This window comes from Podarcis tiliguerta (assembly GCF_965153285.1).
Source record: "Podarcis tiliguerta genome assembly, chromosome: 4".
Taxonomy (NCBI): Eukaryota; Metazoa; Chordata; class Lepidosauria; order Squamata; family Lacertidae; genus Podarcis; species Podarcis tiliguerta.
The window spans coordinates 28,167-40,742 of record NC_139537.1 but is presented as its reverse complement, the minus strand read 5'-3'; the positions used below and the strand labels follow the sequence as shown (position 1 = coordinate 40,742).

At 51.5% G+C, this 12,576-nt stretch overlaps 1 protein-coding gene across 8 annotated transcripts in view; it reads right to left on the bottom strand.

The window, feature by feature from the left end:
• Positions 1-12,565, bottom strand: part of MAMDC4 (MAM domain containing 4) — a 19,495-nt gene extending 6,930 nt beyond the window's left edge. For 2 of the 8 annotated variants that reach the window (XM_083436164.1, XM_083436166.1), the window contains exons 1-17: positions 11,838-12,098; positions 11,521-11,622; positions 10,919-11,092; positions 10,703-10,831; positions 10,182-10,315; positions 10,037-10,103; positions 9,841-9,957; positions 9,588-9,737; positions 8,575-8,657; positions 8,215-8,373; positions 7,441-7,531; positions 6,835-6,990; positions 6,408-6,629; positions 5,907-6,031; positions 5,723-5,813; positions 4,682-4,786; positions 3,655-3,792 (exon numbers count right to left, since the gene is read on the bottom strand). In XM_083436164.1, coding sequence (XP_083292290.1) covers positions 3,655-3,792; positions 4,682-4,786; positions 5,723-5,813; positions 5,907-6,031; positions 6,408-6,629; positions 6,835-6,990; positions 7,441-7,531; positions 8,215-8,373; positions 8,575-8,657; positions 9,588-9,737; positions 9,841-9,957; positions 10,037-10,103; positions 10,182-10,315; positions 10,703-10,831; positions 10,919-11,092; positions 11,521-11,622; positions 11,838-11,880 — 2,086 coding nt within the window. In that variant the 5' untranslated portion in view covers positions 11,881-12,098. Of the gene's footprint in view, positions 1-3,654; positions 3,793-4,681; positions 4,787-5,722; positions 5,814-5,906; positions 6,032-6,407; positions 6,630-6,834; positions 6,991-7,440; positions 7,532-8,214; positions 8,374-8,574; positions 8,658-9,587; positions 9,738-9,840; positions 9,958-10,036; positions 10,104-10,181; positions 10,316-10,702; positions 10,832-10,918; positions 11,093-11,520; positions 11,623-11,837; positions 12,099-12,449 lie in introns of those variants that run through there. The other 6 variants (XM_083436162.1, XM_083436161.1, XM_083436159.1 and 3 more) reach the window with 4 other exon arrangements.
• Between the last annotated feature and the right edge of the window lie 11 nt (positions 12,566-12,576).

Sequence of the window (12,576 nt, the reverse complement as noted above, 5' to 3'; positions counted from 1 at the left end):
CCTCCTTCCGATTGCGCGGGCTCTTCCAGTCCAACACTGCGCAAACCTTGGCGCTGTCCATGGCGAGCCCCTTGTCTGACAACTTGTAGCCCAGGAAATCTACCTCCTTCCTGTCGAACTGGCACTTTTCCAGCTTGGCTTACAGCCTATGTTCCTGCAGTCTCTGCAGGACTTCCTTGACGTCTCCCTCGTGGGTCTCCTCGGATTCTGAGAATATCAGGATGTCGTCCAAGAAGCAGACGCATTTCTTGTAGAGGAGACCCGCCAGGACGTGATGCATGAAGGCTTGAAAACAGTGGGAGCCATTTTGTAATCCAAAGGGCATAACTCTGTATTCATAGGTGCCCAGGGGCGTGAACATGGCAGTCTTCCACTCGTCGCCCTCCCGTATGCGAATCAGGTTGTACACCCCTCGCAGATCCAACTTTGTGAAAACGCGTCCTTTCCTCACCGTTGCGAGCAGGTCGTCTATTTTGGGCATAGGAAAGGCCGTGGGCTTGGTCTTGGAATTTAAGATCCTGAAGTCTACCACAAGTCTTTTTTGGGGCGTGTCCTTCTTCTTCACAAAGAATACAGGACTGCCCCCCACTGCCTTCGACTCCCGGATGAAACCGCGCTTCAAGTTGAGGTCTATGAACTCCCTGAGTTCCTGCAGCTCGTCTTCAGACATGGAATACAGTTTCCCGGTTGGCAGCGTCGCCCCTGGCAGGAGGTCAATCTTGCAGTCATAGGGCCTGTGGGGAGGCAGCTTGTCCGCTTCTTTCTCGCAGAAAACCTCCAAAAACGCTGCATACTTGAGTGGCACTGCTTGCAGTGTGCCTACTTGTAGCTGCGGGTCATCCTCTTCTCCTTCCGGGCTAGGCAGAATGCAGTGTTCCGCACAGTAGGAGGAGCCGAAGGTCAGTTGGCGCTGGTACCACGCCAAAGCTGGGCTGTGCCTGTGCAGCCAACTCATGCCCAATACTACAGGCGTGTCCGACAGGTGGGTGACATTGAAGCTGATGACTTCTCGGTGATTCCCAATTTGCATCACCATAGGAGGCGTTTGCTGCACCACCTGCCCCCCCAGCAATTCCCTGCCATCCACCGTGACAACCTTCAGAGGCAGCGTGGCTGGCAGTAGTGCTATGTTGTGCTGTTGAATGAAATCCAGTCCTATAAAGTCTGCGTTACTACCAGAGTCAATGGTAATCGGCACTTCCATAGTGAGTCCATTGGGCAGTTGGAGCGATGCTGTAAGCTGCACCACTGGTTTGGGCGGGAGGGGGTCTGTGGGCTGCAAAATCTCTGGGGATTGCTTCACTGACTTGTCTGGCTGGACCCCAGTGCCTCTTCCTCCAGCCAGACTCTGTCGTTTCCCTGCTGTGGTTCTCTCTGCTGAGTTGCGTCTGTGACTGTTGCAGAGGCTGCAGTGTGCTTATGGAGCCTCTGGGGACACTCTTTCGCCATGTGCTGAGCACTGTCGCAGATGTAGCACTTCCTGTTCCCTCTAGGAGGCTTCGCTTTGACTGCTCCCGGTGTTAGGGCTCTGGTAGCTGACTGAGCCCTGGCGCCTCCAATCTCCATCGGTTCTTCTCCCCCTCCCTGGGAAGGTGTGGATTGCGCACGCGCTGCATCCTTGGGAAAGAGGGGAGGTGCTCTTGCTGGCGTACGTCCCCAACGTCCTTCTTCTCTGTTCCATGGACGTTCTTCCAGACGCACCCCAATCTCCAGCGCCCTCTGGACCACTTGCTGAGTGCTCTTTGGTCTCTCCCCCCTTGCAATCTCATCTTTCACATTTTGCATTCAAGCCTTCCCAAAAAAGGTCTCTGACTGGAGCAGAATCCTTCTCCCATCCCAGCGCATGGACTAATCCAAAAAAGCGGGAATGGTATTGCCTCACACTGGCTCTGCCTTGTTTGAGCCCATGTATGTCTTTTCTGGCAATATCGATGTCTAGCTTTGATAAAAAACACGAATCCATCGCTTTAATGAAAGCTTCCGCATTTTGGAGCGCCGGATCCTGATCTCTCCACAAATTCCTCAGCCACGCTTTGGCTTCCCCATGCAAATGGGACAAGATAAACCCCACTTTCTCACGCTCATCTCTAAAGTCTTTTTCCAGCAGATCCAGCGCAAACAGCAGGTCTGCTCGGAAGTTAGGGTACTGCTGTAAACTCCCGTCGAAATGAGATACAAGGCTGCCTCCTCTTCTCCCCAACCCAATGCCCTCTGATTTGGGTCCCGGTTGCCCCTGTTTCGAAAGCACTTCCAACCTGGCTTGGAGATCCCTGCAGGCGGTATCCATTTCCTCCTCCCTTTTCCTGGACGCACGTACCTCCGCGTTGAGTTGTGTCACTGCATTTCGCAGGTCTGTTAGTTGCTGTTCTGTAGTCATCTTGCCTGACTTGTGTGAGCTCGCGAAGCACCAATCCTCTTCCCTCGCTGCGTCGACTCACGTTACGAGGTTCTTGGTGCAAACTTTTCTGGAGATGGAGCTTACTGTCAGAGCTGGCTCCAGGTCCCAGCTCACAGAGGACCAACGCTAGCCGGTAGTAATGTACAAAAGTCTTTATTGAAGAACAGTTTCCATTTTCAAACCGGAGCGCCCCAGCTCTACGTCTAGGGTTTAGACCGGCGAAGCTCCATCTGAATCTCCGCCCCCTGTACACCAGTTTAAGACTCTAGCCTTACTCCACCTCTTCCGTCTCTCCTTTCTCCTCTGGGTCCTGCTACCCCCCGGGGTTCCTTCCTTCCTGGATTCTTCCGACGCAGACGTAGACCCCCCTGACTCCTCCCGCTCTCTTCGGCGGGCTTTAGGACCTGGCTCCCTATCCGGGCTGCCAACTGCTGCACCCTCCTGTACATTTGAACTTGGCGCGCGCGCCCAGCCTTTAACCTTCCTCTCGACCGTTTCCTCGCTCCCCGATGGAGGCGTGGCCAATCCTGCCTCATGTCCTCCCGCTGGCAGCGCGCCGCCTGATCCCGATGCCTGGGACTCCTCCCCCCTACTGCACTCTGGTGTGGACGCTGGTCCGGATCTCCAACTGCTGCTCTCTGAGTCCCCTCTGGTCCCTTCTTCCTGAGGTGTCCCCCTAGGCACCTCCCTTCCCCTGACCATGGGAGCCCCTTTCTGTGAATCTTCCGATTCGCTGGAAAGACTCAGAGACCTCGGACCGCTGTCATCGCTGACATTTCCTTCGGACTCCTCCTCCTCGCTCTCCATTTCCTCCCTTTCCTGTGCTTCTGCTCCTGACCCCCTGACGGATGGTATATAAAAATTTCATTATTCTCATTTGAAAAGTCTCCGGCGACGCCACTCCTTCAAGGGCATCCCTCCCCCTGCTGAAATTCCTTGCTAGAGCTGAAGCTGCAGGTTCGAGTCCCACCCTCTTCCATGACGAAAACTCCCTTTGGAAATCTCGGCCCGCATGCCAGCTGACTGAATGGCCTCCTCCTCCTGGATGGACTTGCAGCGCTTGCCATCTTGGGAACTCCCTGTTACTTGAGATGATGAAATCCCCTCGCCTCTGGAGATCTGAAAGTCTCCTCCATTGGAACTCCCTGTCACTTGATTGTCAGGCTGGCACTCCTTGCGTCCTGGGCCTTCCCAGCATCTTGCTCTCAAACCTGCACCATCTGGGGAACTGCCTGCCACTTGAGAGCCGCCCTTACCAATCTGGGGCCCCTCCAGGCGGTACCAGAAGGAGAGGCAGGCGTTGGACAGTGTCAGCGAAGCTTGGGGGGCAGAGACCAGCCTCGCTCGCCGGCCGCGGGATCCGGGTGCCGCAGGGTCCGCCGAGAGGAAAGAACCTGTGGGGCGACAGGGTCAGGTCCTGGGTTTGAATTTGCGCCAAGGCTCAGCTTGCCCTCAAAATCCACCTGCTTGCCCCCTGAGACTTGCCCTCTAAGCTCCATTTCAGAGAGCAGCTGCTCCTTTGTAACTCCCCGACAAGGGATTGTTTGTGGGACTGAAACTGGATCAATGATTGATTTTTTTGTTTTATTTCCAAAATGAGGTTTTTCGAGCCATCTAGAAATTCTTGGCAAACTGATAGGAATGGTTTAAGTCATTTTGGTCAAGCCTACGAACCCGACTGTGTGATTTGGAGACGGGCAGTTATTACTATTACAATTACTATTAATGTGATTTATATCCAACCGCATAATAATAATAATAATAATAACAATAACAATAACAATAATATATTATTATTTATACCCCGCCCATATGGAACTGGAACTTAAGAGCACATTTGAGGGGGCATCTTTCATCCAAACCTTAAACCAGTAACAGCAGCATAATATCAAATTAATCAACGACCATTTCAATTTCAAAAAAGAAATCTCTTCTGGGATGTGTCAAGGTTTGCCCCAGGAGCTGTGAGCTGCTTTGGGTGCACAAATTGCAATTGAAATTATTCCACCCCCATCGCAAATCAGGTTTGTTCTCAAAATTGGCAGGCTTTCTGCTCTTTTGCAAGGAGCAGATCCCGCAAAAGCTGCAAGCCCTTTCTCCAAATTCAGCTGAAAACTTATATAGCAACTTATAGTGACATTATCAGCATAATTCCACCCGATTTGGCCATGGGAGTGGAATAATTTCGAAGGCAAACCTTTGCTCCTTGCCAAACCAGCGCAGGAGGACTGGAAACACAAGCAGCTTTCTGAAAGGGAAGGTCTTGGGTTCAAATCTTCCTACCTCTGCCCGTCGTGTGGTCCTGGCCGATGTGGAGGTGCCACTCAAACCCGTCGCCCGGCTCAGCAAACCACCCACACAGGTCGCTCTCAAAGTTGCACGACAGCCCTGCGGGGCAGGGAGAGAGAGAGAGAGAGAGAGAGAGAGACTGTCAGGGGGAAGAACACACACACACTTAGATAGCTTCTTATTAATATTATGATTCTTATTATAATCATCATTATTACATTATATATCATAAGTATATTAAGATTAGTATATACTAGCGTTAATCTAAAGATCTCAGGGCAGTGTACCCTTTTCAGAGGCTATTTTACAGAGCATAAATCAAAGCATGGTAAAAGACAGCATAATAAGGAAAACAATCATTTTTGGACTGTCACATGCTGAGGAAGAAGAAGCGGATTATTATTATTATTATTATTAACAACAATATACAGGGTGAGTCTTTTAAAGGAGGCCCCGTGGAACATGTGTACTCACCCTGTATTATATTGGGCCCAGTATCATGTTACTGTTCTTACTATTGTTACTGTGCCCAGGATTCTATTGTTGTTATTGCTATGTATAAATTGATATGATGTCTATATTTATTATGTATATTTATGTATATATTTATTATGTGTATGTGTATATATATTTATATATATATCTATAATATATACATTTTATACTATATCCTGCCTTCCTCCCAGGCAGTTTAGAGAAATTTAGGATGGGGAAATCATTACAAAACTAGTAACGATTCTTCAAACTGAAGCATCATCATTGTCATCATTATTATTATTAATAGCATGCATTCCACCCCCACCCCCCGACAGGGACTCCCGGCAGTCATCCCCAACCTGCGGCCCTCCAGATGTTTTGACCTACAACTCCCATGATCCCTAGCTAACAGGACAAGTGGTCAGGAATGATGGGAATTGTAGTCCAAAACATCTGGAGGGCCGAAGGTTGGGGATGCCTGCGGCCCCAAATTGGGAAAATGTTGAAGAATGATTCTGACGGGCAGAGGGGAATCAGCGCCCTCCGATGGTGACATACCTGAGGGGCGCGAGAGAGAAGCACCGCAGTCCACAAAGGCCACACTCTCGATGGCCAGGGCAAGATCCTCCTCCGTCGCCAGGAGCTCCAGCTTCGGGGAGACAGAGATAAGGGAACCTCAGGGGTCATCCAGCCCAACCCGCTGTCACCCACCTCAGGCGGGGGGGGGGAGCTGCTGGCTCACCTGGAAAGGCCGTTCTCTCGCACCCAGGGCCACGGTGGCATGCTGCCAGGCGGCAGTGCCATTGCCTTGGGCGTGCCACAACCACCGGCCCGGCGCTGCGTCGGTGACAGCCAGAGCCAGGAGCCCTGGGAAAAGAGCGCGACTGATGTGGTTAAACAATCAGGATTATTTTTACTGAGTTTTAGCACATGTGAAGAACTTAAAATAAATCCTTATTTCCCGGGGAATAGCCTTTGGACTCTGATGTCACTTAAAGAGGAAATCTTGAGAAAGATTTTTCCTCCCGAAGCACTTTGTTTTAAAAATCCAAATTAAATCACAAAATCTGCTCCAATATTTCTGTAAATAATAGTTAATGATGATAGTAAATAATAATAATAATAATAATAATAATAATAATAATAATAATTTGCATGCGTCCGCCTGTATGTCGCAGCTCCTGCGCGTTTACATGGAAAATGGATCTGGTCCTCCCTGAATTGGCCCCCCGGCTGCACCTACCTTGAGGGCCGGTGTTGAACTGCAGCTCCACGGCGCAGGCCCAGCTGGAAGGCCCCAGGAGCGGCGTGGTGGCCCTGGCCAGGGAGAGCATCTGCCCCGGAGCCTGGCCCAGGCCCAGGCCCAGTCCAGGCGACGCAGGATCCGGCCCCGTGCTGAGCCACTGGATCCGGCCCACGCTGACGTCCGCCCAGCCGCCCATGCCATGGGTGAAATTGCTGGCTCCTAGGAAAGGACAGGGGCTGCTGGGATCGGGGCTGGGCTAGATGACTCCAGCTATCATTCTGTGATACCCAAAGAAGATTTTAGGGTGCCCAGGTGCCACCCCTGGGTGGGCTCAGGCCCAGCAGGGAATCTGCTTTCCGTGTCACAAGAGACTCCTGTGGCAGGCAGTTCCGTGGGTTAACGGAGGCCCACAGCAGACGCTCACCACACTGGCTCTCGTCGGTGTCGTCGCCGCAGTCGGCCTTGAAGTCACACACTTGCTCGCTGTCGAGGCAGCGTGCCCCACTGTCACAGGCAAACTGGTCGTCCTTGCAGGGCACCGGTCCGGGTGGTTGCTCGGTGCGGGGAGCGGAGAGCAGGCCTGGATAGGGAGGGAAGGGGGCGCCAATGTCCGGGACTCTTCATCGGTCGCAGCCCAAAAGGTGGGGTTGGATTGGATGACCCTGGGGGTCCCATTCCCATAGGTCATTTTTGTTACAAAAAGATTCAACCTTGCTGGTATCTTAATATCAGCAACCAGAAGAAGGTTTCCTTTTTGGAATAATAAATTTCCAGAGCAGGGTGGATTTGATTGAAATGAAATCAATTTAAATGACAATTGAAACCACCATTTAAATCCCAAGTCAGTCAGACTTGATTTAAACCAGTTTTTTACAGAAAGATTCAGCCTTGCTGGCATCTTCTTAATATTGTCAAGCAGTCATTACACATACATGTGCACACATGCAGATATGACCCATGTGAAATATTTTGGGAGAAAGAATTGCCCTCAAGAGAACCGGAGCCTTCTTTCAACACCTTTCCCCCTCACCACTTTGCGGGATGCAACCGGGAGACAGGATCAGGTCATCCAGAGCGATGCTGCTTTGGGGATCCTTCCCGATGACGCCCTCAAGGACAATCTGGAAGGAGGGAGCGAGTCCGAGAGAAAACCTTTTCTTTTTTTACTTATTATGAGCGTTCTCCGTTTCCTTTCTGTACAACTTTATATTTGGAAAAAACCACTTCCAAGCAGTTGGCATTGAAACATCCAGAGTAAAGCCCAGGAAAAGACTATATTTCTTTATTTCCCCTATTTATTTATTTACTGACTTGACTATATTTCTTTATTCCCCCTATTTATTTGCTGACTATAATATTGCAGAAGTGCTCTGGGAAGGCAGTGTGGCGCAGTCCTTAGTGTCCGAGATCCGGGTTTGAATCCTCACTCAGACAGACCCTGGAGTCTGTCGCCTCCTCTGAGCCTACCTGGCAAGGGTTGGGGGGGGCGTTGCTGGCAAGGTTATTGTAGGGAAGAAGGGAGGAGAAAAAGGGGCAATAAGAAGCCTCTCCTTCTTAGGAAGTTTGGAAGAAGAGCCTGGAGAGTTTGAGCAAAGATGGCTGCCTTGGAGTGGGTTGGACTACATGACCGCTGGGGTCCCATTTTTTTGAAATAAGCCCTTCTGCTTAAGGGCCCTGCCAGAGGAAGATGTGGCCAACCTGGTGCCAAAAATGCCTGGTGAGTGTCGAACCCTGAAGTCAGGGCAGGGCTGCCAAATTCCTGGCACCAGCAGTGCTCCTCTGCCTTTGCAGGGATTGGGGGTACCTGGAAGTCCTCGGGGACGTTGAAAGTGGCTTCCTGGCGGAACCAGAAGTCGCCCAGGTCGCCGGTACGGCTGAGGATCAGCTCCCTCTTCGTCTTCGTCTGGGCGTAGACGTTCAGGCGGTTGGCGTCCGACCCGTGCAGGTGGGCATAGAGCACCAGCTGGAAGGGAAACGTAGCGCTAGAGCCGAGGGTCCGAGCCGTTCGCCAGTACAGGGGTGGCCGATATTCTTCATATTCAATAATCAATATTGGCCCATATTTCCATGGAAAACAAATACTAAATGATGATAATAACCTCCTCCCATATTTTCGCAAATAATAAATTGTTGATGATGATGATAATGATTATAAGGGACTCACATGGCAGGACCCGGTCACCACCAGGGTGGGGCTGACCAGCTGAGCTCGGCCCGGCTGGGCGCCGGCGACGTAGATGAAGTGCCCTGTGAGAGAGGAGAGCGAAAGAGGGAGCTGAGTCACGGCCAGCGAGATGCCACCCCAAGATCAAGATTTATTTGTCACTGTGACCCCAACGTAAAAAGTTTGAAAACCTCTGTTATACAATCACAAGATCTATAAATATATGCAGAGCTCAGTTGGTAAAGTACCAGAGTCTACCATTAATAGACTCTATTATTATTATTATTATTATTATTATTATTATTATTATTATTATACCCCGCCCATCTGGCTGGTTTTCTCCTCTTAATCTCAGGGTCGTGGGTTCGAGCCCCAATTTGGGCAAAAGATTCCTGCCTAGATGACCTGAAGTGTCCCTTCCAACTCTGCAATTCTAGAATTCTATGATTCTATGTCATCTATAAAGACACATACATTGCATATAGATATTCATTTTATATCTATATCTATATATGAACACATATGCACATATCAATTATATTTATAAATCTATACAAGCGTATCTAGACACACATATACCCATATATCCATATTATTTTATTTATTTATTTATTTATATACAAACACATATACATATGTAAATATACATTTCATTTACAGACATATCTATATATCTATATATACATCCACACACACACACACACACACACACACACACATATACACATCCATTTTATTTATATTTATACACATATATGCCTATAGTTATGCTCATGGAACAGAGCTATTTATTATGTGTATCTCTGCCTATAAATTATCTCTATGTTTAAATGATCTCTATCCATGTCAGTATCATGCCCCCCCACACGTATAAATGAGCTCAGAAAGATAGTTGTGAGCTCCTGGAGGAGCAGAACTCTGCGCATGCTCCGAGTTGGTAAGACTTGATTCAAATCATTTCTTTATGGTTCAGCCTTGCTGGCATCCTCTACATATTAACAACCAGCACCCACCTTCCGGCGTGTTGGTGGTGTGGTCGCGGGTGGGGCGGGCTGGGGACGACGGCACCTGGGAGCTGCAGTTCCTTGCCCAGGAGAGGCTCTGGTTGGCATCCGCTGCCCAGCTGCACCAGTCCTCCTCGAAGGGGCACGAGAGGAAGGTCTCTGGGGGAGAAAGGCAGGTGAGGGGGGTGGTCCCAAGGTGCCTTTTCACCCTCCCCCCTTCCGGTGGCGCCCATGTCCCCCCCCCCTGGCCCCGACTGCTCACCGCAACCCTGTTCGTCGCTGCCGTTGCTGCAGTCCTCGGTGCCATCACAATGGCGAGCAGGGGCCACGCAGCCACTTGGCAGGCACGGGCGCTCGTCTGGGGCGCAGCTCCGGGGACCTGGAAACGTTGGGACGGTGAATGGGGAGCCTCCAAGCCCAGAGGCAGTCTATCTGGTTGGTGGAAAAGAAAGCCTTACTTTGGGGGCCACAGTTCCTGAACTGCACGTCGTCCAGCGCCACGCTCACCACCGAGGAGAAGGTCACCTGTGGAGGGGGAGGCAGCGCTCTTCACATGCTCCGGAGAAGGAGCCGGCCGGGGAGAGCGAGGAGCCCAAGACCCACCTGGAAAGCGCCGCGGACTCTTCCCGTGTAGGCCAGCAGGGGGCGCCAGGCACCAGAGGACGAGGCGGGGCTTCGCCACAGGGGGACAACGTGGCCGCCATGGCTCAACTCCAATGTGAAACTCCCGTTGAGTCCTGCAGGGGAAGGGTGGAGGGGTGAGGGACCCAGGGGTCATCTAGTCTGACCCTGGTGAGGATTGCAGATTGCCATCTCGTCTCAGCCGCTCTCGTTTTTATCAGTCCCCAATGGGGGTGGGAAGCAGGGCATCAGTAAATGTCGATAAGAATGATCAGGATGGTATTTCTTTACACTGACCCTACCAGGTTGGTCAGTAGTCTGGAAATCAATAAATACTAATTATATGATACGATACATCCTGCAGTTTAGAAACGTATTATGTAATATTGATATGGAATTATGAGAACTGGGCCAGGCGGCATTTCCCCCACCACACCAGGGAAAAGGCCGAGCAGGTGGCTCTGCGCCTGTTGGATTTCTGACCGCCAGCGCCCCAAGCGTACCTGTCTCGGCCATGCTGTACCAGGCGTGGAGCTCACAGGTTGAGGCTGCATCGCTCAGGGTCGGGGAGCGGAGTCGGGCAGGGGCGGCAGGCGGCTTGGCTCGCTGCTCTGAGGTGCTCATGTACCAGCCTGAAGGGAGGTCGGGGGGTGCTAGGTCAAAGGGGTGCTCTGACTGCTAAGCAATGCTTCCCCTCCCTTCAAATGAAGCACGTTTACCCTGGTCGGTGCCCAGCGTGTGGTCGAAGGGGGGGTTGGCGCCGCGCACCCAGCCTCCTCCCCGCCCTGGGTGCCACTGGTACCCAGATGTGCTGACGTCCTCCCAGCCGCAGGTGGTGCCTTCAAAGTCGCAGGCCAAGGCGGCGCCTGGCAGTGCCAGCCCATTCCGGTAGCCTGGAAGGAGAAGGAATCAGGCGCCCTGAGCAAGCTACAGTTGCCAGCATTCCGGGCACCAATTGCTGTTAGGAGACCCCAGTTCCCCCCATGAGCTACAGTTCCCAGAGTTCCCTGGGAAGAGAAATGGGCTTGGGAACTGTAGTTCTGTCAAGGGAATCGCAACCCTCAACGCCCAGAGCAAGCAATCGTTTTCAGGGTGCTTTGGGGGGCATTGTGGGAACTGTAGCTTGTTCAGTTTCCCAAGGAGACCCTCTCAGAGCTATAACTCCCAGAGTTTCCTTGGAAAGGCTGTGCAGAATATTCTCCTTCCATAGGAAACTACAGTTCCCCGGGTGCTTTGAGGGATGTCAAGATGGGTTAAATCACTCTCTGCGAGGGGAATCGAGGCACGTTTCCCCGATTCCTTTGGTGACACAAAAACTTACCGCAATGGCTCTCATCAGAGCAATCCCAGCGGTCGCAGGCAAAGTTGCAGGTGCTCGCGCTTGAGTTCCCATAGGCGCCCCAGCTAGGAAATGGAGACCCAGCTAGGGGGGAAAAAGGGGGAAAGTGCCATTAAAAGGAGAGGAAGAGTGAGAGAGACAGTGAGCATCCTAGAATGGGAGAGATGGAAGGACCTCAAGGGTCATCTAGTCCAACCCGCTGCTCAGAGCTGTAATTCCCAGGACTTTGGGAATTGAGAGAGGGAAGAGAGAGAGGGACAGGATTCGCAGCCCCCGTCTCCCTTTGCCCCCCGGCTCACCCCAGCCCAGCAGGGCACCCCACAGCACCCACAGGCGTGCCATCCTCCCAGCAGCGCCCAGCAGGACTTTGCCCTCAATTTATCTGCGCACCCGCAGGGCGAGGCGGGCAAAAGGCCGGCGGGGCGGAGGCAGAAACCAGAACTTTGGTCCCTGCACCCTAAAGGACACCGGAGGGGGGGGGGCACAGGAATCCATTTTGTGGGGCTTCCCTGGGCTCCCAGGCGCCTCTTCTGCTCTGGCGGAGCCTCCTGGGCCAGAGGCAGTCTACCTGGGCTGCTCCTGAGGGAGCTTGGAAGCAGCGCTCAGGGAAACGCTGCGAGGAGGAGGAGAAAAAGGAGAATGCTTATAATGAGGATAATCAATAATAATAAAAATAATAATAAACCTTAACTATAAGATTATATATATATATATATATATATATATATAATATATATATAAAATTATTATTATTATAATTAATAATAATAATAATAATAATAATATATAATATAATAATAATAACAGGGAGAAACCAGGCCCCTCAGGCACTGTTGGGACTCCTCCCTGAGGGGATTTGGGGGGGTTCCTCCGGCTTCCTTTTCCGCAGGGACCCCCAACGATGCGCCCACCTCACGAGGGAGACCAGCGCCACCCAACGGCCAGGCTAGGCCCCACTGCCCTCAACCAAAATGGCGGCGTTGGCGCGTCTTCTGCCCTTTCTTCCCCCCTCCGGTCCGTTTCCCTCTTTCCAGTCAC